We start from the raw sequence: 26,256 nt of genomic DNA, 5'->3' as shown, positions 1-26,256 counted from the left end.
TGATTGTGAAGAGAACAATCCGGAGGAGTAGATATGAGCTAAATAAGGCTTTACACAAATTGAAAGAAAAATTGAGAACTAGAGAGAATAATTTGCTTTCACTCTCACAGTTGGTGGGACTAGATGCTTTGGTTCTGGAGGTAATCACTGTGATTGCAGCAGGATATTACAGCTACTCTGAGTGAAGAGGCTCAGCATGAGACACAGCCAGAAAGGAAGAAAGTAGGATGGACTACAAACCCACTCATTAAGCCACCCAAACAATATTTCACTGCAGACCCATATTCTGTCGTAAACACGATAAGAAGGACTTTGCTGAACATTGTGTCCCATATTGTCCCATAAATTGGTGCAAAGTAATGGAATGCAATAGGACATCACAGGACTGTTTCCAATCCAAAACTACCAGGCAATTTTAGAAAATGACCTATTCTCATGAAACAATCTACCCAAACTGAACTTTGAAAGAGGAAGAGAAGAAGTAGTGCATGCACGTACATTACTTGTCTTTAGTTAGAATACCCCACTTAAACACCAAATGCATTGATGCATCACGGGGTCATGCACACAAAGATCCACATTCCCAAACTATTTCACAGTCACATGTAAACCCATCACATATATGGACATAGCTAATCATAGCCAAATACACGCACGTGGTGTGATTGGTATGTCACCCTGCAATTATTTTAACCCTCCTCTTCTGACCTTTGTGACACAGACACAGCGTGGGTCTAGCTATCCTCTAATATTAGCCCATGAATCACAGTAGTCAAATCCAACACTTGACTCATGGATTCACAGCCTCGCAACGAGCCCAGGGGGAAAAGTACACACACACTAGTCTAATGTGGCTTTTGAGTCATGTATTCAGACAGAGGAAGTGGTCTCGCCAAAAGGCATGCGTGCCCTGGGGAATCATTATCACGGTCTGTTTCTGCATTGCATTCTCTCTCTCTCTCTCTCTCTCTCTCTCTCTATCTTTGCATTGAGCCATGAGGGAAGAACACAACAAAATAATCTAATAAAAACTATAGTGTGCATGATTATCCAGGGTGTCCAATCCATAATGCTCAGAAAAAAAGAGGCTGAACGTGCAGGATTTTTAAGCTGTATTGTTAATTCCCCATCTTGTGCGGGAGGAAATAACTTGTGATTTGAATTGTGCAGTGGTTTCAATTCATTGTCGCCAAACACGTCATGCGTTATCACATTCACAGTCGCATTGGGTATTTTTGAGCTATGACTCTGTGCGCCGATAATCAATCCATTTTATTATTGTTGCTTGCCTTGACAGGTTTTGAGACAAATAACAAATGACCGGTGGCTGGGTATCAGGATGTTGGTGAAAGCTATTTATTTTGGACTTGCTTTATTATTATTTTTCACTTGTTAAATAAAGCAGACAATTAATTTGACACATAAATGACAGTTTGAGAGCCTGTTAATAGATCCAACATAGCAGGTGTCAGCTCTTCACACAACCAGTGCACGCCAGGGGGTTCATACTTGTTTTGGTGTTGTTGTTTTTAAGACTTATTTTGCTGATTCCATGTTAAAATTCACAAATGATTTCACCTGCGAGTGACAACTTCCGAGAATAGATGAGTTTTTGCTTTAGTTTGTTTTGTTGTTATAGCCAAGTCTAAGTTTCACTAATCAAATTTGACGGAGTAGAAAAAAAGTTTAGACAATTTTAATTCATTGAGAAAATGAATTGACATTAAGATAAAGCAGCTTGTATGCAGATGAATTATACACTGGAATAAACACACCAACATATAAAGACACGCATTATGTAAATGCACATCAATCAAAATACTCAAGAATAATTAGCCAGATGATAAACCGGTGTGGGATTAAGTGTCAACACTCCCTGGTTGGCTGGTTATGTGGTCAACGCGAGCCAATGAGCCCCGAGGGAATTTTCTAATTTACTGAGCTATTGAATATTACACACACACACACACACATATTGCAAACAGACACTACAGGTCAATGTGGAATATAGCATGGAGGATCGGCTTTTGTGCTCCAAATATTATGTCAACCATGTATGTTGCCATAAGGGAGCTTCTGTGGAGATGCAGCTGTTTGCATATGATGCATCAATATTCTATACCTACTAGGTTGGGAAGATTTATATCCAGATAGGTGCAGGTCGATAAAATGACTGTACTGCCTTAAGTGAAGTGCAGTGAGGCACTTAAAGTGAAAAAAAAACTGTATCCATGTTCATTGCATAGCAGCAGAAAAGGAAATAGTTTGGGACCGTTACACTGCTGAATACAGTTTTAGAGAGAAATTTGTGTCTTCTATAGTTGCACAAACAACTTCTGACTTCTGGATGTACGTCTCATCTCTTAACATTGGATTATTATTACTATATACTATAATTATAATTATTATTTTATAAAGACCAAAACATTTGCTCAACTTAACCAAGCAGTTTGTCATCTTAACATCCAAACTGAACTTTACCATTACCATAAGGGTTTCCAGATATGGAAAGGCTCATGAAGGGTTGGTTTTGAAAATGACTGATTAAAATACTGGTGCTTGTTGATACTAGCAGCAACCAGCAAATAACTGTGCCTGCCCCTTCTGTTCTGCTGAAACAGTCAAATTGGATGTTTGGATATGCAGCGTGGTCGCTCAAGGCCAATCACCTTTATTCCTCTATTCCCCGTATCTTGGCATCATTTGATGCATTCCTTCCATCCAATTAAATTAACAGGCTCATATGCCAAAACATTTCATTAAAAATTCACATAAGGGCATTTCACTGGCACCCATTTACATATTGTTGTAATGAGCAAGCAGTGTTTGCTTGACAGGACAGGAGTGTTGATAGACACTGATCAAATTTCATTTTGGTGCTGCAGGTCCATTTACCGAAGAGGCAAATATGCCTTAATCCATGTGAGTGCTGTTAAACAGATGAAAGGGAGAGTCATGATATAATATCTGCCTTTATTGACTTCCGTACATCCCTATGCTTGCTTTACATTACTTTTATATTGTATTTGTATCTGGTGTCGTACATGAGCGGTACCTCCCAAACTGAATATGTCTGTGTCTAATTGAATTAAAGCTAATAAGTTCACAAATAGGATTGTCTTGTTAATTAGTACAATGTCCTAATCAACACAACAACTAGAAGTCAGATCTCCAATTGCTGTCGATCAACATTACCCTCTCTTGTAGACAGAAATGATTGATTACTGGACTGTTAAGGTTGTTTTTGCTGTAAATTCATCACTTAAAAAAAGATTAAGCTGACTGCATTGCAAAAGTTTCATTAAACTGAATGTGAATTTGCTCTATAGTATTTAAGTGCATTGTTGTAAGTAGTATGCGTTCATTTTCTGTCATTGACCAGACTGCTTCCTTCTCCGTTCGTTTCAGCTCTGTGATTGGAGGAGAGAAGAACTGGACAACCTGTGAAAGAGAAGACGACAACAAACAAGGAGAAGAAAGGCAGTGCCGGGAACGTCAGTGATGAATATCCATACCAGCAGACCCTATCTCAGCTACTGAACTAGGAAGTTCATCAACATTTCTTTAGCATAAACAGGATATCACCTCAGTGGGAGCGGAGCTCCACTGAGAGGAACCAGAAAGTAGGGGGTGGACTGAAGTGCTCGGTAGCTCAGGTCGGCCACGATGGCAATGATGAAGAAGCAGGGCCTTGGGCTGCTGAGGGCCCTCCTGGTGTTGGTGGGAGTTTCTGCGCTCTTTAGCGTTGCATTAGCAGCCCGCAAAGAAAAGGCTTCGTTGGATCATAGGGACCACAGACACAGACGACCAGGTAAGACAAAAGCAATAACTTTTCCCTATCATTAAGATTCCACATGTCTCACTTACTAGGAATTGTTCTACATGGATCATACTCTGAACCTTAAACTGTAACTGTGATGCTTCCTTAAATACACTTTCACTTACATTTGTAAACTTATCATGTTCCCGTCTCTCAATGTAACTTCATAGTTCTGAACGTCCTATTTTGAGAATTATTTTACAGATGCAACAATACATGCTGTGAACCAAGGTGTCCTTAAGTAAATTAAATGTCCGAAAAGCACAAATTCACATTTTCTTGTCCATGTGATCTCTTTCTGTAAACATCTCCCAAGGCTGTTTAGGCCTTTGTTGCATCTTGAGTTTATTTCCACCCTTGTTTCATGTGTTCGGGTTCTCCCTGGTTACAATTTAAATCTTCTTTTTATAGTTAACCTTTACCTGGCATATAGCTGGATTCTCTTAGCTATTACATTTTTCCACCGATGCACCCTTCAATTACAGATGTTCACACATGGCAGCTGCTCAATGCAGCCATAGCCCGCACTGCAACACACAGAGGTTAAGTGCCTTTCTAAGTGCCACCTAAAACGATGCTTGCAGAAGTGTGTGACGTTCATACCGCCCATGCACATTTTCACAGCTGGGATTTTAACTGGTGACCCATCATTCAAAATGTGGCCTCTTTGTTCACAAGGTTACCACCTTTGAATTCAGTCTATTGAAAAAATCTTCAGAATACGAACTGCAGTTTAAAAATCTGAATAATGGAAGCCTGAAATAAATGTGCTGCAGGATTGGATTGGGTAATAGAAAATGTAGTATTGGTCTTTAGAAATGTATTTATGTTTTTCTTTGTTGTGCTGTAGGTGTAGGTCACCAGTCTCTGCACAGACACAGACAGAGGTCAGGGAAGGAAGGGCAGGTACTCCACAGGTCCAAACGAGGATGGGTCTGGAATCAGTTCTTCGTCATTGAGGAGTACACTGGACCTGACCCGGTGCTGGTGGGCAGGGTGAGTGAAGAAAGCCTTATTCTCTCTTCTCTTGAGTTAAACAGAATTAGTATCTAAAAACTACATCTGAAATGTGACCTGCTGATAACTAAACTGCCCTCCAAGGCCTATCCTTGGAGGGCAGTTTGGTTATTTATCAGCAGGTCAAATTTCTATATTTATATATATATATATATATATATATATATATATATATATATATATATATATATTTATATATATATATATATATATATATATTTATATATATATATATATATATATATATATATATATATATATATATATATATATTTCTATATATATATATTATATATATATATATATATATATATTTCTATATATATTTCTCTATATATATATATATATATATATATATATATATATATATATATATATATATATATATATATATATATATATATATATATATATATATATAGGGTGAATGAAATGACTGACTGACTGGCTGGCTTCAATGGGATTTAAAATAACTTTACCATTTATCAAAGAGAGAGAGAGAGAGAGAGAGAGAGAGAGAGAGAAAGGGAAGAGGTCATGTTCATTTTCAAGGGTGAAGATGATTGGTGGTACTCTTCCACAACAACATCATCACTCAACCCGAGCAGCGGCTTTTCATAACAAACAACAAATGATGTTTACAATGCGTCATATTTCATAGTATATGGGCTATAAGGGAAGAATAAGAGTTTAATTGAATGTTGAACATTCTTCATTTTTTTTGACAACGTTTTAAATCACTTACTTATTAGTGTTTGCCTTGTCTCTCTACTATCCTGTCTACAGTCGTTTAGCTTCCTTAATTTGTAGGCCTGAGAAAAAGAAGCCTCACATCACATCTGCCAAAAAACAGCCAAACACATTATGTTTTCCTGTTTTGACTGTCTACCAGACTACACTCAACAAAAATATAAAACACTTTTGTTTTTGCTCCCATTTTTCATGAGATGGACTTAAAGATCTAAAATGTATTCCAGATACACAATTGTACCATTTCTCTCAAACAGTGTTCACAAATCTGTCTAAATGTGTGATAGTGAGCACTTCTGCTTTGCTGAGATAATCCATCCCACCTCACAGGTGTGCCACATCAAGATGCTGATCTGACATCATGATTAGTGCACAGGTGTGCCTTAGACTGTCCACAATAAAAGGCCACTCTGAAATGTGCATTTTTTTGCTTTATTGGGGATCTGGGGACTCAGAACCAGTCAGTATCTGGTGTAACCACCATTTGCCTCATGCAGTGCAACACATCTTCTTCGCATAGAGTTTATCAGATTGTCAATTGTGGCCTGTGGAATGTTGGTCCACTCCTCTTCAATGGCTGTGCGAAGTTGCTGGAGACGGCTTATGGTGGAGAAATGAACATTCAATGCACCAGCAACAGATCTGGTTGACATTCCTGCTGTCAGCATGCCAATTGCACGCTCCCTCAATGCTTGTGGCATCTGTGGCATTTTGCTGTGAGACAAAACTGCACATTTCAGGGTGGCCTTTTATTGTGGACAGTCTAAGGCACACCTGTGCACTAATCATGATGTCGGATCAGCATCTTGATGTGGCACACCTGTGAGGTGGGATGGATTATCTCAGCAAAGCAGAAGTGCTCACTATCACACATTTAGACAGATTTGTGAACAATGTTTGAGAGAAATGGTACAATTGTGTATCTAGAATGAATTTTAGATCTTTAAGTCCATCTCATGAAAAATGGGAGCAAAAACAAAAGTGTTGCGTTTATATTTTTGTTGAGTGTACATTGCTTACTCTGTAAATCGCTAGTCTCTCTCTTTCTCCTTAAGCTCCACACCATCTGAAATCCAGATATTGTCCACACCAATCAGTTACTGCCTTTGCATACATCTTTGTATTTTTTCTTCATTTTCAAATGATCTCACTCTCTTTTTGTCTCTCATCCTCCTCCTCACCACAATCCAGCTCCACTCAGACGTAGACTCAGGCGTTGGCAACATCAAGTACATCCTCTCTGGTGAAGGTGCGGGGACTATCTTTGTTATTGATGACAAGACAGGCAACATCCACGCCACAAAAACCTTGGACCGCGAAGAGCAGGCCCAGTACACGTTAACAGCCCAGGCTGTGGACAGAGACACTAATAAGCCTAAGGAGCCTCCATCAGAGTTCATAGTGAAAGTTCAGGACATCAACGATAATCCTCCTGAGTTTCTACATGGGCCATACTATGCCAGGGTGCCTGAGATGTCCAATGTTGGTAAGTAGTACAACAAAGGGAAAGGGAACAGGGGGCAGGCTTAGTTTGGCACTATGAAAAAGGTAAAGACTTCGGTTGAAGATTGCTGAAAATCTAAAAATGTTAAGGCTGGTGAGAAGAAATTGAAATGCCAAACAGGAGAGCTGCAAAACAATAATACATGCATATGTTTAGTTTGTGAATAAAGCTATGGGCTGATGACAATGAAGTAGGATACTGTAGGAAGATCATTGCATTTTAGCTGAGCATGTTGACTGTCCAAAATATGCATTATGTGCACTTATTTTATACATTTAGATAACAAGGATTAAAAGTAGTTAGACACATACCTTTTAACCATTTAACTTCAGATCACTTCAGAACTATGATTTGGAAGAAACATCTAATAACATATTTCTAGAACACTCTCGGTGCCATATTGAGTGACATGTGTTAATGAAGCCACTGATGGATTTCATGGTCAGTGTTGTTTGTCTGCTGAACAGCCTTTTTCATACATTTTTAATTATCACTGAAATCTGACCACAGGAAGTGTGATAGAGAAGTGGAAAACAGACAGCACTATTAGCTGACACAAACATATCTTGTATATGTACCTAAGAGGGGTGAATGGGTTTAAGCAAAAGCAAGGAAATATTTAGCACAAGGTTGGCACGGGCAAGAGCTCCATCCATCTCCGACGAGCCTCTTCACTTAGCGCTTCTGATCCAGATAGATTTTCTTACTGAATATTATGTGGTCTTGGAGAGTCTTCAAGATCCTGAGGCTAACCTGAAATGAACCACACTGGCAGTGGTGCAGCCTGCTACTGTGAAAGCCAGAGAAATCCCTTCCTTGAATGGACATGACTTCCAAAGAAATAACTGCTGAAAGGACTTTTGAATGAGTTGGATTCAGGCTTTTTCCAGCCATCCGCTTCTTAAGCTGAAAGCTGAATACAGACGTCTGGCAGGCAGGGAGGGGCTGGCTGGGTTGTCATCATCCACAACCAAAGAAGTGGAACAGAATGAAAAGCTGCAATTTGGCTAACTAGGTCCATGTTCCCTCATGGGTGTCAGAATTGGAACAGATAGAGACGGCAGCCTCTTTCAAATGAACACTCCTAGTTATTTACCCCGCACACACAACAGGTAGCTGCATGTTGCGACTAGGGTTGAATGAAAATTGATACAGCTACATCAGATTAAAAATACAAGGATAAATTAAATACACAATATTGAAAAGTTGACTTATTGGTGGTATTTTCTAGGCAAAAGCTGAAATGCATTTTGAAATAGAATAAACGTGAAGCTATAACTTGCTTTAAGCGTTGTTAGCTGCTGTGACTTTAGTTGCCTATAGGAGGCGACACCATGTCCATCTGCAGCTCTGATCTGCCGTGTATAAAACTTGACTGTCAAATATGGGACAGGTGTATAACTGATCTAAACAGAAACACATTGCAGAGTAACTAGTTTTGAGTGAGTTATTTTTTTATGAGTTGTGTCACATCTCGAAAAGGGAAATGTTCATAGAATATATTTCACACTTCTGCAACATTAATTAATTGGGCCTAAATTTGCTCAGCTAAACTGTGTTAAGTTCAGTTAAACTACACTTGAGGTTAATTGCTGATTTCATAAACCCAAGGGTTTATGAACCCAAGGGTTGTTGAATTATGTTGACACATGAAGGAAATATGTTTATTTTTTTAAACACTAGAATCATCAAAATTGTACAGTCAATGTTTTTACCCGATAGTGATGACATGTAGAAAAGTATTAGTGGAGACCAGCTGTACAGGTGCAGAGTCTGAGAGAAGGGAGAGTGTTTTTCACTGCATTTCATTGCATGAAGGTGAATCCGCCAACTGTCTTGAACTGAATCAGTGAGGTAGAGTCATCTCCTGACTTGTCTGCCATGTCTGTTTGTCTGTTCTGTAGGTACGTCGGTGATGCAGGTGACAGCTACAGACGCTGATGACCCCACCTATGGCAACAGTGCCAGGCTGGTGTACAGCATACTGCAAGGACAACCGTATTTCTCTGTGGAGCCTCAGACAGGTGAGGCTGAAAACACACCCCTGCCCTGGGTTTACAGACATCTACACCACACAAATCAGAAAATAAAGGCTTACTGCTACACACAAAATATATATATTTTCAGTTAGCCAGATATTGTATACAGAAATGCAAGGGTTGTGCTAAAAATCAATATAACATTATATCCTGATTTTTTTTTTAAATATTTGTCAGCTCCAAAAATCTATATTATGAAATAAAATAAATTCTAGTTTTAAACGGGTTGTGAACTACAACATTCACTCCTGTTGATGTAGCAGTACGGGAAGTCATTTAAGTTTTGGATTAAATAGTTTTGACTTTATTGGTCCGCTGAATTATCAATATAATGTGTTGTGATGTATTAAGACCACCCAGATCGTACACTTGTATTTCAGCTCTGTTTCAATTTTCCAGTGAACTATGTAGGTAATGCAATAAATTGCAATATACATTGTATTGCAAAGTATAGTGATACATCATATTGTGACCAATGTATCCTGATCGTATCGTGAAGTCCTTGCAAATACCCGCCCCAAATTAATACATCTCGTACATTCCTCAATTTTTAACATCTACTAATCATCACTACATGATCTAAAACACACATGTTCAGTGCAACCAAGCACAGGTTTCTCTGTAGTGGAACCTCTGTGTTTTCACTTGTCTAAGGCATGTCTCTGGATTCACCATCAGGTAGGAAATCAACCAGGTAATATGGACAACATCAATACAATTACCATAATGAATTCACACAGCTGATGCTCTCACATCTTGACATCAATACATGTGAATAATTGCTACCTGTTTTTCCAACTTAAAATTATCAAACCTACCTGGTAAACATACTGTTTCAAAGATTTAGAAGCAGTTAGGACATTTTAGTCCTCAAATCTTCAGTCATTATTATTAAAAACTGTAAATTAAAAAATAAATAAATTCATAATATTATTTACATAACATCATCTAGCAGGCACATTGTGGAAAGTGAAAAAAAAACTCAAGACCAAACTAAAAACAATTTTTTTTTTTTTTTTTTTTTTAGCATTGACCAACCTAATGTGAACAACTAAGACTTCAATGGTGCAGGGATCATGAAACAGCACGTCCGTTCCACTGAAATGTGTGTGGAAAGGAAGACGGTGCTGTAAAAACAGCATTTAGCCTGGACTCTGCAGAGCACTCCCTAATATTTGGGTTTGCATTGAAATAGGAGACTGGATGTAAAGGGAGAGGTTATGGCAGACAAAGAGTTATGAGTTAAGGAGAGAACCATTTGATTCAAAGGAGTGACTCTATGGAAAAATAGTGGTCAGGGCATGAAGAGAGAGCGAGAGAGCGAGAGAGAAAGATTTTGAGGGAGAGTAAATCTGGCTAATCAAACCAGTGTTGGGTATTTGACTGGCTCAAATCCATAGCTCACATTTCTAATTGGTTTGGAGATTATCAGCTTTTCGTGCTGTCACAGACACACACACTTGGCATAATGACAGAAGAAGCCTCAACTCCCAGGCACTGCAGCCAGTGATGAAGTAAACAGATATAAAAAGATTACTAGGCCTTGAAATGGAGAAAAATAAGACTTCACACATGTTCAACTAGAGTTCTTTTTAAAGCGACGGTTGACTGATGATGGGTTTTCTTGCAAAATAAAATATCTTGAAACAAATTAGGGCTGCTGACTGACTGTTTGCTTTTCAGCTGATTCCGTTGTTTTGGGCCAAGAGTTTCCAAAATATTTCCCATCAGTCCAAAATACCCCAAATAGCATTTTGGAATTAAAATGCTACGATGCCATCCTTGAGCTTTCAGTGAAGCAATTTTGGGTTTCGGACACAGAAACGTTCTCCCTGGATGCGACAAGGCACATTCAATGTGATGTTTAAATCTGTCCTTTCAGGTATAATTCGTACTGCCTTGCCAAACATGGACCGTGAGGCCCGCCAGGAGTATGATGTTGTCATCCAGGCCAAAGATATGGGCGGCCACATGGGTGGGCTGTCGGGCACCACCGAGGTGAAAATCACCCTCACAGACGTCAACGACAACCCTCCAAAGTTCCCACAGAGTGAGTACCATCCTTCTGTATATACTGATTCATAAAATCTACTGTATGTCATTTTCCTCGTGAGGGACATTTAATGTAGGAGGTGTGAAGGTGTCAGATAGTTTAACAAATGCCACACATCAGCCACATCACAGTCGGTGTGGACTTCCTTTCCCTACCTTCCTTCTCCCTTTCTGCAACACATCTGTGCACGTGGGTTCTGTTTACCCACAGACACTTGGCCTCAAGACACGTGTGTACCTCATTTTGCCTGTACTATATGCATCTGAGTGTGTCTGTGTGTGTGCATATAGTTCAGAAAACATGTCACTAGCTTCCAACATAGAAGCCAGGGAAGGCACTCCGGGCCGGGGGGCACAAAAGATAACTTAAGAAATCAATTATTAAAGGTAACTCACTGGCCCTCTCCAGTGTGTGTGTGTGTGTGTGTGTGTGTGTGTGTGTGTGTGTGTGTGTGTGTGTGTGTGTGTGTGTGTGTGTGTGTGTGTTGCGCCTGGTTAAGCCCTTCCTTGGGACATTTTGTTGAATTACTGATTTGCTGTGAAATATTCAGGCTGGATTTGTCAAAAGCTGCAGATTTAAAGTTTGAAGAGGACAACCAGACCATCTTACTTAATTTAATTTGAACAGAAGGTCTGGAATCGCTCAATTGACAAACGGTCCCTCACTTGAAGACTGGTGTCTGTTGATGTTTAAAACTATTGGATCTGCCCAGTGCCACGCTGGATCTGCCAATCAATCGCATAACGTTTGGTCGTGACGTATGTCATCCGCCGGCTTCTGAGCCACTCCTTCTGTTCGCTGATTGGACTGGCAGAAATCTGGCTGGATAGAACCCACTAATATACTACCGCACACCCAGACTGACTACTGAAGGGAAATAAAAATTGAGCGAAAGTATGTAGGCGGACGTTGCCAGGCTAGAAAAAAGAATGAAAGAGAAATAAAATGTACACATATTTTCAGTATTAACATAATTTTTAACGATTTACTGTAATTGTAATTGTGTACTGTACACTGTAAATAATTCTTACATTCATGTATGACAACAGAAAACAGGTATTGTTCTTGTGTTGACGTTTGTATTGCCAACATTGACAATGATGCATTCATGTAAAGACTGTCAGATTCAAAGGCTTTAAAATGAAGACCCATTTGTCACTTTTTTTCGAAAGAAACATGTATAATATTGCATCAATAAGTCTGCCGATGATAGGTTTGCCAAGATATGTAATGTTCAAACTAGGATTCAGTCTCTGTGGTTCATCTGATAGAAACAGGAACAATCGAAACGTCAGCAGTGATTTGCACCGCTGTATCGGTCTCCAGTCTGCCTCTATGTCCAACAACGGCTTTCTTCGTACCCCTGTCTATCTCCTCTTTCATCCTGTCTTAGAGTCAGCCTCTCTGTTCTTTTTCTTCTTAATTTTATTCCCTCGTCCTTCTCCCCTCCTGCAGCTCTGATCAGAGCCACTCCTGGCAGAGATTCAGCAGAGTAGCTGCAGGAATGGACGGACAGAAGAAGCCGACGAGGGCTTGGGATTTAGCCCGCGGAGAAGCTGAATAGGCGAGAAATTAGAGAGACACGAGCTGCAGCAGTGAGGGAGGGAGGGAGGGAATGTGAAATACAGAGACGCAAAGCTAAAATCTGAATGTGTAGGCCACTGACAACAGTTTGAGGGGAATTTAGAAGGAGAGCCTTATGAGCAGCAGTGCTCAAATGGGAAAAATATGGTATTTTTCCTCCAGCACATTGTCTTCAGTATGTTTTATACTTTGAGGGTTTTATACTGAGTGAGATGTCCACACTTTTGTATAGTGCCATGTGCTTTTACACAACACCGGATAGCATAAAGTTGAAACATACACTCAGTGTCAGCTTTATAAGGTAGACCTGTACCATCTTAATTCAATCCACTGCAACACCAGTTGAACCATAAATTCAACCTTTGTTAAAGCCTTTGCAGACTGTCAGCAGTGGAAACGCAAGCCAGAACTAGCGTAACTGCGCTGCGGGAACTGTACCGTGCTTACCCGAACCGCACCGCTTAGTGGATACGAAGCATACATGTTAAGGTCAAGTTAACCAGGAAAAAAAATTATAAGACAAAGAAAACAGAATTTCCATGTCCAAATCTAATAATTTTATTAGGTTAAAGGACCAGAATAATGTAGTTTGAAAAGTTTTTGAAAAGTGTTGTTTCCTCGTGGTGTTTACTTTTTTTTTTTAAAGATATTTTTTTTGCATTTTTATGCGTTATTGATAGTGTAGAGACAGAGTTTAAATGGGGCAGAGAGGGGAGTGACATGCAGAGAACGACCGCGGGCTGGAATCGAACCCGGGTCTACTGCTGGCCGAGGCCCATGGGGGGGGGACGCCCTACCAACTGAGCTAAGGGCGCCCCCCGTGGTGTTTACTTTTTGACGGTTATACAGACATGAGGCATGAGATATGTGATTGTCAGAAAGGATCTCTAATCTATAGTGAATATGAAATACTTAAAAAATAAGATAACAATAACACATTCAGGTGTATATGTTTACAGGCAAAAGTGTTTACAAAGTGCCTCCTTGCACGGCTACTAAATATCAGCTGTGCATCCCTGGCAGTTCACATCTGTGATACAAGGCAGAATACCGAAAAGCAATATGCTTTGGTAGTGGGTACCCTTGTTAGAAGAAAAAAAAGTAAGTGGAAGCAGCACAAACACCTGCAAGAAAATGTCTCCCAGATGGTGTGAATGAGGACAGTGATTACTTATTTAGTAGTTGGGCAGAGTGAGAGAGAGTGTAGGGAGAGAAAGAGAGAGAGAGAGGAGAAAATTAGATAAGCAAGTCAAGAAAGGAAAGTCAGGGTTAGAAGCCTTGACAAAGAGGGTTCTTCAACTATTTTATTCAACTTGACATGGATGGTTTTGTTAAACTACTCTTAATACAAGTCAGCCACACATGAACAAAACGGATCAAAAAATACATTTGAGGCTGAGTGATGGATGTGTTCATTGATAAATGGATTTACCTTCAGTGTATTTTTAGCATTGAAATTACAGAACGCAATGCTCATTACTCTAAAAGATCACCAATCCACAGGTATGACATCTTTATAAATTCAGTTGAAGTTCCTCCCATGGTTTAGGCAGAAATACAAGTAATGTTGTCTGGGGGGAAATTTTGCAGTAATCACAACACACATCTGCATACCTTTTTTTCTTTTTACATTCAATGGGAATTAATTGCTGTAGACCTTCCTCACCGAAATGAGTTTAGTGCTGTTCACCTCAACGCAAAACTCAGAGCTCATTGTTAAAGGTGGAGTCAGCAATTCTGGAGAATGCCTGTTGTCAAATTCACTTTTTATCAAAATCAGTGGATATGCCCTTGTGATCGGCTACCTGTGCATTCTGTGCGTGCGCTGAAAATAAATCTGTTGTTAATACACAGTACAAATAAAGTAATTTTGTCAACAAGCATTGCCCACAATTGCTGACATAGCTGTGTACGTGGATGAACAAATCCTCAGTCAACTATGTTCCACTCAAAATAACTGTAAATGAACACACAGACAACGCTTGCTAGGTTGGTTTTGAAAACAACAGCAACTGGTGCTGCTTAGGGACAGAGGGGATGTGTGTTCTCAGACAATACTAGACTAATCTATGTGCTGACAACGACACATAAAGCTTTGTTAACTAGACTGCCTGCCAAGTTAAAACCACTAATATATTCACCACATTTAATATGTGCGGTATCAATATACATGGCAACACATCAAAGTCAACAATACGAGTAGTAGTAAATTATAAAGTAATACGATGCATTATTGTTTAAATTTCAATTAACACATTAGAAAGACCCATCTACAAAATCCTGGTCATTACGGAGTTATATTTACGAGGGTCTTTATTGGTGTTTACGTCTAAACATTGATGGTTTAATGAGCTTCTCCTTCCAAGACCGGACATCTGTGTGAACACAAAACAGGAGCAGTCGTTTCTTTATGTGGGAGCAATGAAAGCAACCAATAACTCTCTCATCTCATCCCAATGCTGCACTATGTCCCACAGACTGAGTGGCAAAATAGAACATTTGTTTTAAAGTGGAACTAAAGACCTCACTAAAAACAAAACGAAAAAAAAAAATCACATTTGGTTTCCACCATTGTCCTTGAATGAGATTGTGTGTTTCCTGTTCGAGCTGTGCATCATATTTTTTAAGCCAGAAGCCAGGTACGCCAGAATGCCTGTGTGGTCTGTCATACAATGTTTAACTCATCTGCCAGAAGCGATTGAAGTTAAGCTACTTAAGAGAAGTAAGAATAGAACGACAGAGGGAGAGGGGCAGAGGGAGGGCACGGATGAAATCAGCATTTAGCCAAAATAGGCAGGCAGAGGAGAGAGGGAAAGAGGACGAGGAGGAGGAGAGATATGTGTGGGGAAAAAGCAGAGAGGAGGAGAGGTGGAAATGAATGGAGAGATTTGGAAGGATGGAAGGCAAATCAGAGTGAGCGGCAGATCTTACAGGAAAACACGTCAAACAGTATGGAGAGAAGTTTAAAGGAATTGTTCAAGAAAAATGATGTTTAGCTCGTTGCCTCAGACATTCCATTTAGCTGTGCCAGAAATGGGCAAAGGTCACAATTTGCTAGTTAGCTTATCACAAATACAGTAGTTACAGGTAAAATAGTCCTGGTATGTTTTTGACACATACAGTAGTCCTGTGAGCTTGCCTCAGCAAGCTCACAGGACCATTTATTGACGTTGCAAAGTATTATCTTCTGACAGTCGTCAGAGGCAGGCTATAATTCTATATACTGACGATCAGTATTTGAACTATGCTAACAAGCTATGAGCCACATTTGCCCATTTCTTAAATGCAAGCACAGTTGAAGGAATGGTTTCTGTCTCCTTGTCTTGAACTATTCCTTTAAGAAGGGGGGACTGAGATGAAGAGAAAAGAGGGAGAGGAAGGATTTTGTGAGGATCGAAAGGAAATGTGTGTGTGTGTGGGGGGGAAGAGGTATGGAGGGCTAGAGGAAGGCAGGAGGGATTTGGGCTGAATGGATCAAGTCCTGTGAACCACTCTACCCTCCACCCCCCTCCTTCTCAGAAGCCACGTGACTGAATTCATCTCATGACTGGCAGGATCGGTACACCTGGACAAGCAGGATAAACTAACAACGTTTGAGCCATAAAAATGAAGAGTCCACTCAGTGCTCCAAAGGTCTGAACCACAGAGGAGCTGGAGGAAAGGAGGGAATCGGGGGAGGGGCAGGGAGAAAGGTGGGAGGGAGTGTGACAGAAGAAATTGTGGGGAAATAGAGAAGAAGGATGATGGGGACGCAAAGGCGAGAAGAGGAGACGGATGAGATGGAGAGAGAGAAGGTTCAGGGAGGAGTGAGGTGATAGACGGGAAGAGGACGTGAGAGACGAGAGAGGGCCGGAAAAAAAGATAAAAAGCAGAAGGAGAGAAGACATATGGTCCTACTGCTCTCATTCTGCAAGCAGGTGTCTACTCCCCCAGACACACACACACACACACACACCTGACACTAGGGGATATTAATATCCTTTGGGCCATAGGAGACAGATGGAATAGTTCACGCTAATCCCTCGCTGCCCTCCAAAACTGACCCTGCCTCAGATAGTAAACATGTTGGCCACCAGCCAAGAATCCTCTAAAGACCCTAAGGATGCATACAAAAGCGAGCCGAGGCCAAAGGCCGACACCAGTATCGCCAACCAAACAGCCAAAGCCAAGTGAAGTAAATGTTCTGCTTTATTAATTGTTCTATTCTTTTCTCCCAGGTGTATACTCCATGTCTGTGTCGGAGGATAAAGTGCCAGGAGAGGAGGTGGGCCGTCTTAAAGCCAAAGACCCCGATCTCGGAGACAATGGTATGGTGTCCTATCGCTTAATAGATGGAGACGGGATGGGCGTGTTTGAACTGAGCACCGACTCTGAGACCAGAGAGGCTGTCATTAAACTGAAGAAGGTGAGCAATGGAAGAACGACACTTATAAACTTAAAAACCTCATAAACTCTGTTTGCCAATTGGGGTCGGAGAAACACGTTATTACGCTATTAATTTGAGATGACACTTGTTATCAAACTGTTGCTTATTTAACACATCCAGTAGTTACAGCAACACTTTTGTTAAATTGGAGTCACAAGTTGGTTTATCCTGCCTTCTCTTTTTGGTCTCCAACATTTCCAAAAGGAAATGCTGGCTCTTTATCTTCCAGATTCTACATTATGTTCACCAGATAGTTGCTTACGTTGCTGAGTGATAGTACAGTGGGTTCTTTGGGAGATTTTTCACAGAAAGGAGCAGACTAATATGGCCCTCTGGCCAGAAATGATGCCATGAGAGCCGTGAGAGTGGATTAAAACATTCAAGTTGTGGCTGGACATCTAGACAATGAGTTGAACCACAAAACAAAGCACCATAAAATAAGGGGGAAGGGGACACTGGGGAGCTGGCTGTTTCTAAAAGCTAGCTCTTGGAAATAAGTGCGTCATCAACCCATCTTTTTCAATTTAGAAGCACAGAAATGTAGTTGAGACTGCACTTTTCTGTCAGACAAAGCAGTTTAGTGTGAACCTCAGACAGCCCACATTTGAATTATAGTTTTTTAATGTGTGTTAAAAAAAGGGAGAAAAAGGAAGAAAAGGAAAAGGAGGACTGAAATTAGAAAGACAATGATGGAGTAGAGGAGGTGGAAGCAAACGGGGAGGTTTTGTTATGTTCAGTGATGACACTCAATTTATTTTTATGTTTGATATGAACACTGACTCCCATGGTTGTGTGTGTGTGTGTGTGTGTGTGTGTGTGTGTGTGTGTGTGTGTGTGTGTGTGTGTGTGTGTGTGTGTGTGTGTGTGTGTGTATTAACTTGCATGCATCCTTAGGACATACAGCTCATCTTCTGTACTGTGACTGTAACCCACATGCACGCACGCACGCACGCACCCATGAACACACACACACACACACACTATTACTTTAGCTGCAGTGATCCAGTTCAGAACACACAATTGCTTTTTCTCACCCCTTCTCTGTCTCAGTCTCTTTCTCGGTCTCTCTAACACACACCACGCATGCACAGTCAGTATTTTATTCTCTCAAATACACAGTGACTCCCTTCATCTCAAATAGACAGAAACTCGCAAATGTCTTCCCAAATGTGTGTGTGTGTGTAGCTGCAGGTCAAGATTTGGAGTTGAATGTTTCAGCTCCACCGAAAAAGGCTTCATAAAAGGCAATTTTTTCCTTTTCTTTGGAAATAATTTTAGGCTAGTCAGACATTCATCTCTGTGAATCACACAAAAGCGCTCCCTTACCACATCGTTATCTGGTGAAAAGCTTGGAATTCACACATGTAATTGCAGTATGTGCTTTGAAAGTATGATGGCAAGTTGCATGTCCTGTTCAGACAGCAGTGAATTTGCTCAAAAGAGCAGCCAGCCTTAACCCACAGCTCATTTTTACTGATGCTGTGGGAAAGTCTCCTGTCTGAATCAATCAATACGAGTCCGTTTCATGCTTTTTCTCACAACTGTCGGCAGGGGTGATTCCTTTGGAGCTCCGTGCTCGAGCGTGGCGTTAAGACTGAATGGGTTAGGGGCTCTCTTCCCACTTGTGTCAGTGGGACGGAGCAGGGCACTTGTATGATGTGAGTAATGCTCCCTCGCCTATTTAAACGTGTGTGCCCTGGGGCAAGGCAGTTAACCGGCAGTTCAGTGTTATGCTGAAAACTATATACAGTATATGCTTAAACTGGGCAGCACTCAGGTGGGAATATGTCAATCTTGACCAGATTTGAAGAATAATTGAAATACCCTTATAGATTGAATGTACGGTAAAATAAGAAGACGGGGAGAATCAAAATGTGTGGTTTTCAAAAGGACGGTCCCTCACAGAAGTCGTTACAAGCCGCTCACCAAAGCAACTGACGACATTCACACATTTCTGTATGTGTGTATGTGAGCGTGAGAAGTATTTAATTTGTTTGAACAAATCTTACTATTATCTCATTGTAAATAAAACAAGAAAGGCCAATTGAGCTCATCTTAAGAAAGTCACAATACACATTGACCCATATGCCTCATAGCTGAATGAAGCCACATGTGCATGTGGGCATTCAGCTCCACTTTAGTGTTCTGGAAAGCAGTGACCGAAAGATAACAGTTGAACTGTAAAATGTGAATCTACACTCAACAAAAATATAAACGCAACACTTTTGTTTTTGCTCCCATTTTTCACAAGATGGACTTAAAGATCTAAAATTCATTCCAGATACACAATTGTACCATTTCTCTCAAACATTGTTCACAAATCTGTCTAAATGTGTGATAGTGAGCACTTCTGCTTTGCTGAGACAATCAATCCCACCTCACAGGTGTGCCACATCAAGATGCTGATCTGACATCATGATTAGTGCACAGGTGTGCCTTAGACTGTCCACAATAAAAGGCCACCCTGAAATGTGCAGTTTTGTCTCACAGCAAAATGCCACAGATGCCACAAGCATTGAGGGAGCGTGCAATTGGCATGCTGACAGCAGGAATGTCAACCAGATCTGTTGCTGGTGCATTGAATGTTCATTTCTCCACCATAAGCCGTCTCCAGCAACTTCGCACAGCCATTGAAGAGGAGTGGACCAACATTCCACAGGCCACAATTGACAATCTGATAAACTCTATGCGAAGAAGATGTGTTGCACTGCATGAGGCAAATGGTGGTCACACCAGATACTGACTGGTTCTGAGTCCCCAGACCCCCAATAAAGCAAAAAATGCACATTTCAAAGTGGCCTTTTATTGTGAACAGTCTAAGGTACACCTGTGCACTAATCATGATATCAGATCAGCATCTTGATGTGGCACACCTGTGAGGTGGGATGGATTATCTCAGCAAAGCAGAAGTGCTCACTATCACACATTTAGACAGATTTGTGAACAATCTTTGAGAGAAATGGTACAATTGTGTATCTGGAATTAATGTTAGATCTTTAAGTCCATCTCATGAAAAATGGGAGCAAAAACAAAAGTGTTGCGTTTATATTTTTGTTGAGTGTATTTTATGACACCAATTGATGTTACCCTTAATAGCATTGTAATTGTTTAAGTCATGTCAACTCATAATATCACAGTCAGAATTATCTAAAAACTTGCCCTCAAGAGTTCATATCAATATGTATGTCTTTACTACAATTACACAACAATGATCAAACACAACCAACTACATAGTAGTTGTTCCATGTATTCGTAATTTAAAAGCAGTCTGGTCAGTCACATGTTTCACTTTTTAAAAAATATATTTTTTTTTTACAACCCCAGGTGTGAGACCATGGGAGGAAATTCTATTTTCATGGCGATTAGACGACTGGAAAGGAATGTGTGTGTAACTGACGCCAGGAGAAATCACACGACAAATCCTTTTCCATGAATCCCTGTGTGTCTAGGAATAATAGCCTAACAGCTTGATGTTGATTTAAAGTGCGTGTGTGAGCAGACAATGAGAGAGGCGATGCAACCTCTCAATCTGATTATGGCATCTTAAATCAGATGTGTGCCTGCATGTGTGTGTGATTATTGTGACTTCATGCCTCTCCGGGGAAATCAACACCTTTTGTCCCTTGAAGGCAGTGCAATAAAAATAAAAATAGAGGCCAAACATGTGCACTCTCACACAACAAACACATGTACAGACTCCAACCTAAACACACTTTCAATTCAGCTTCCAGGAGTAGCCTTCACTAATCTCTATTCTCTTACTCTCCTTCTCACAAACACAGGGATGAGCTTTAATCAGCTATTCTCTTTCAACTGTGTCCTGACGAAAGCAGTCCACAGAATATTAAGGAGCTGTGTGTGTATTGCATGTGAATTTGTGTGTGTGTGTGTGTGTGTGTGTGTGTGTGTGTGTGTGTGTGTGTGTGTGTGTGTGTGTGTGTGTGTGTGTGTGTGTGTGTGTGTGTGTGTGTGTGTGTGTGTGTGTGTGTGTGTGTGTGTGTGTGTGTGTGTGTGTGCACGCTTGAATGTGTGAGTGAGTTTGTGAGTGTGTGAGATATGGAGAAGAGGGGAAATGCCTTCTTGTGAATATCATTATCTCAAAATGATTACACAAAGCGGGATAGAACGAAGAGAGAGTGGTTCCACAGACCGGGGGAAAGAGGAACAGCAAGAGAATGAAACGAAAGAGCAAGGGAGACAGAGACAGAGGGGGTGTGACCAAAAAGGGAATATGAAAGAAATGGGTCACAACTATCCCATTAGCATTGTACTTGTCATTGACACGTTGAACACCTTCATCAACACCACATACATACGCTGCTGCGACCACATGAGTGTGAAACTATCCACTGAGAGTACACTTCCCTCTAGCCTGGAGCCCTTTTGACATTAAAACAGATGGGAATCTGGTGAATTTAAAGAACTACAGCGAGCTCTTTTGAGAGTTCTGGGATTTGCCACCATGTTTGCTTACTGACAACAAAATGAATCAACATTATGAAACAATTTCCCCTACCAGTGGCTTTTCGTTTTTCTCCGCTATATCTTGATTAGGTTCAGAACATATGTTCAATTACAACCAGAGTTTGCTTCCATAAACGGAGATGGATAGCGTATAACGCAAAAGCATGTCAATATGTATTTTAATATTTGTTATTGATACTTTTGGTGAGCATCCTAATCAATGGTGAATCCTGGTTAATCTGGTGTGTCTCAGAAATCTATAGGGGATTCAATACACTTTTGTACATCACTTCACACAGGGCTTATGAGCCATCTCCTCCCACTTGGATTTCATTAAGTGATGGTAGCATGGAGATGAAAAGATCAAGCGTGCTCTTGGGACTCTTGCCAGTTCAACATCTCAGAACCGGCTGGAAAAATAGGAGTGCTTATTATATGGCAATGATAGCCAGGAGTTCTTTTTTTCTTTTTTTCCTTACTGTGATTGCAGCTACGACGAAGCTGCGGATGAGTGTGAATCGCAGCCAAATGATGTTGGCACAAGTATTCGATATCATAGAAGAGCGCATCTCTTGGGTATTACAGCTTTTATACAATGAGTGCCAACACATTTGTAGACTTAGTAGTAGTCATACACTCAGTACATTAGAATATAAGTCAAGAGAAAGAGGAGTATTTGTTAGATGACACCCTACCCGACAGTTGCACAGGGCCACTGCTTTGTAACCACTGTGCCATTTTTTTAAGACTAAATGGAAATTTGATGTGAGAAAGATTTTGTAGTGTTACCATTGAACAGCATACCTGAAAGCACACACTCCAAGTCGATTCAGTACCAAGGCTATTACAAGTCCATGGGTTTTCTGCCAATATAGAGTAAGTGAATTGAAGCACAGCTCAATAGGAGTGAATTGAATCCAATCCAAAGGTTTTACACCGGCTTACCTGTGAAATTGAAAAACCATGCCAGGGATTTGTAATGACAATGTATTCTTAATACACCCGCCTCAAATTCAAAAATATAATAAATTACAACAAAAAAAAGCCAAATGTAACTGTCAGCAAACTGTAAATATGTATTCTACTCCCTTTTATCAAGTGGTATCCCAACCTCTAATGCCGACTCATTCCAAAAGAGACTAGTATTGTTTCCATATGATGATGAAAACAGCCCAAGGGGAACAACATAGTTCACTGTAGTCCCAAAATATCCAATACCATATCATGTTATATCGTGCAATATGAACTATGTTAAGATACAAGTCAGCATTCGGGTTATTCCTGGTTGTACTGGTCTGTACTAAATTGAGTAGTGGTAAACGTGTGGACTGCTCCTATCAGTACAAGTGATAATATCAGTGCGTCATTCATGTAGCAAGAGCTCCCCCTATCAGAAGGCAGGGGTACAGCACAGGGCACTTCTCAGAGCCGGAGTCTACAAAGGACGTATTGTCCTTTTTCTTCAAAACTAAATTATAATTACACCGCAAGAAGATATAATATCATTTTAACATGTGTTTAAAGTTCCTTTTAGATAAGGCAGTAATGCATTTTCATGTCAGATTCAATTATTAAACAGTCTCTCTTTTTTCCTCTTTCAGTCAGTAGACTTTGAGACTAAACGGTCGTACAGTTTGAAGGTGGAAGGATCCAACCCTAATCTTGACCCTCAGTTCATGGCTTGGGGTCCTTATAAGGATGAAGCTACAATAAAGGTATGTGTGTCGATATAGATAAGTGTATGTGTTTACAAGGAGCAGAGCTTTCATTTGTTTATGCCTGTGACTGTAAAAATATCACAAGGGAGCCCTTTTAACAAGTCTGTGTGTTTGTGCTTTGCCAGATCTCAGTGGAAGACGCAGATGAGCCACCCGTGTTTGTAGCTCCCAGTTACACTTTTGAGGTAGAGGAGAATGCGCGCGAAGGCACCCTGGTGGGACGAGTCCACGCCAAGGACACTGATGTTGCCAACAATCCTGTCAGGTAAAGCAAATGCACAGCACGCACACGCACGCACACACACACACACACACACACACACACACACACACACACACACACACACACACACACACACACACACACACACACACACACACACACACACACACACACACACACACACACACACACACACACACACACACACACACACACACACACACACACACACACACACACACACACACACACACACACACACACACACACACACACACACACACACACACACACACACACACACACACACACACACACACACACACACACACACACACACACACACACACACACACACACACACACACACTAGAGTCAGGCATATAGCAGTGGGATAATCTGAATGTTGACTTGACGTAAGTGTACATTCTTGTGGGACTTGGCCAAAGAAATAACTTCTAAATAGCCGCCTTCAGCTACACTGAACAAATGACTCAGAGAAGCTTGCCTTTATATCCTAGTTTGTATACAGAGAGAAGATATTGACATGAATAATGTTTCAATAGAATAGGGGTGCAACATAGGATTGAAGGAGCATATCCAGCCACATTTTATAAAGATCTAATGAAAAACCATCACTGAGGGGGCGCTCGTGGTGTAGTGGTTAGAGCGTCCCCCCTACAGAGGCTCAGTCCTCATCCCAGCATAGTTCACTGTTTTTTTTTACACAATGTAAGATAAAGTCTAGACTTATAAAGTATAAAACATAAAATACATGGCTTACTTGTTATTTCCTAACAATCAATGTTATTATACAAACTACTGCCAAGCTAGTAAAAGTTAAGTTTCTTTGTGTAACCAAATAATCTCCACAATACTCTCACTGTAAGCTCAACATGTCCAGAGCCCGACAACCAATCATTACACATGTGTAAGAATGAGATGATCACTTCAATTTGCATTCGTTATTTATTTTCAAGGACATCACTTACATTTCCCCTCCTCTGGATCCCTAATGTGACATGATAACATGTGAATGTATGTGTGTTGATTCTCTGTATAGGTACATGATCCCTAGGTACACAGATGTAGAGCAGTTCTTCAGTGTAAACGCAGAGGACGGCATGATCACTACAACAAGACCGCTGGACAGAGAAACACTGGCCTGGCATAACATATCTGTTTCAGCCACGGAGATAGGTGCGTACACTCAAACACATCCAACTCAAGACACATTTAAAGAAAATCTGAATCAGCTGAATCTGATCTTTAAGTAGAGCAAGTATTTTGACTGGGCAACACAACGGCTATGAAACTCTGAGTGCTTATTCGCTGATATTCAGCCACTTTAAGAGAACAGTTAGTGTGAAAGAGCTACATTATGGTTGTATTTGGTCTCCACTGTTGTGTAGAATGTGTCCTACTACAATTATGAAACGTATATGCTGAGGACGGAAAGACAAAGTCAAATATGTACAAACAGATGGAAAAGTTCCACCATTCAGCCACCGGGCTGTGCATTTGCTGGCATCCAGAGCTCAATCTGTCCTTCTGTGGTGTTGGATACACTCCACGACATCTTGTGTCCGACATTTAAGCAGATTCAAGCTGCTGACTTTATTTTTTTCCCCTCTGGGTGGGACTTGAGCATTTTTGCTGTGAATGTCAGTAAAGAACTTAGGTTTAGTAAACTAATTTAATATTCAACGTTAGCCAGGATGGACTGGCTTTATGCAGATTTGGTGGTACTATGTTTGCATAGTGTAACCACGTGTTACTGTGGTAAAACTGTTATCAAACCGCTCATGCAGTGAAAGAGAAGAATAAAAACTTAAAAACTGTTCAGTTGAGGCGCCACTAGAACTTTAAGCTATCCATCTCGACCACAAACACTCTTGCTTACTACACAGATATAGTGATGAGACAAAAGAGGGGAATGCGAGTCCATCCAAAAGCCTTGTGAAGCTTTCTTTCCCCGGGTTCAACCCTACAACCCCTCCAGCCAGGGCCCCACCCTGGTATTCTGTGGTCTGGACTCATACTAGCAGAGCGCCGCGTGGTTTCCTTGTGGTGTGCTAGACGCCAGACGGCCAGATGGAAACGGGCTTGCCGCCCACAAAGTTAGGACCATTGCAGGCTATGCTTACCGCTAACAGGCCCTGGGAAGCTAAATAAATGCCGGGTAATGACAGGGTAGTCCAAAGATCATACTCACTAGAATTGCAAATATGCGCGTCAGTACAGGGTAGAAATGGATGGTTGTTTTTTTATTAAATAGATTCATCTGCCTTTGTCTTTCTTAGGACATATTCTGGATGAATCAGGAGCTTAGGTTTGCCGTTATGCGGTTTCCTGGACCTCTCTGCATCACACTATTTCTTCATATTTATCTTCAGCAGGCAGAACTTGACATTTGCCACTTCTGCATATCAAAATTGTTTGGGTAAAAGGAGTGGGAGCAGGCTAAATGAGTGCATGCTGTCTGACTGCATATGTTGATGTCTCACAAACCAATGCCTGTAATCTTTGCAAATGAAAATAACAAATAACTGGCTGAGTGATTGACAGTAAATTTAGCTAGAAAATATTCATATTTAGTTTTGTGTTCAGCCAATGCTAATCAGGGATTAGAATGCAGAGACACAAACAATCACAGAA

General features: G+C 40.6%; 1 protein-coding gene across 2 annotated transcripts in view; it reads left to right on the top strand.

Annotated features, from left to right (window-relative positions):
- Positions 1-26,256, top strand: part of cdh11 (cadherin 11, type 2, OB-cadherin (osteoblast)) — an 84,613-nt gene that overhangs the window by 51,783 nt on the left and 6,574 nt on the right. For both annotated transcript variants that reach the window (XM_080037388.1, XM_080037389.1), the window contains exons 3-11: positions 3,409-3,811; positions 4,671-4,816; positions 6,779-7,073; positions 8,996-9,115; positions 11,013-11,180; positions 16,985-17,172; positions 23,259-23,372; positions 23,501-23,640; positions 24,662-24,798. In XM_080037388.1, the coding sequence (XP_079893514.1) occupies positions 3,667-3,811; positions 4,671-4,816; positions 6,779-7,073; positions 8,996-9,115; positions 11,013-11,180; positions 16,985-17,172; positions 23,259-23,372; positions 23,501-23,640; positions 24,662-24,798 (1,453 nt within the window). In that variant the 5' untranslated portion in view covers positions 3,409-3,666. The remainder of the gene's footprint in view (positions 1-3,408; positions 3,812-4,670; positions 4,817-6,778; positions 7,074-8,995; positions 9,116-11,012; positions 11,181-16,984; positions 17,173-23,258; positions 23,373-23,500; positions 23,641-24,661; positions 24,799-26,256) is intronic.

Source organism: Ammodytes marinus (genome assembly GCF_949987685.1).
Source record: "Ammodytes marinus genome assembly, chromosome: 11".
In the NCBI taxonomy this organism is placed as follows: Eukaryota; Metazoa; Chordata; class Actinopteri; order Uranoscopiformes; family Ammodytidae; genus Ammodytes; species Ammodytes marinus.
Note: the sequence above shows the minus strand (reverse complement) of the source record. Positions and strands in the feature narration are given on the sequence as shown.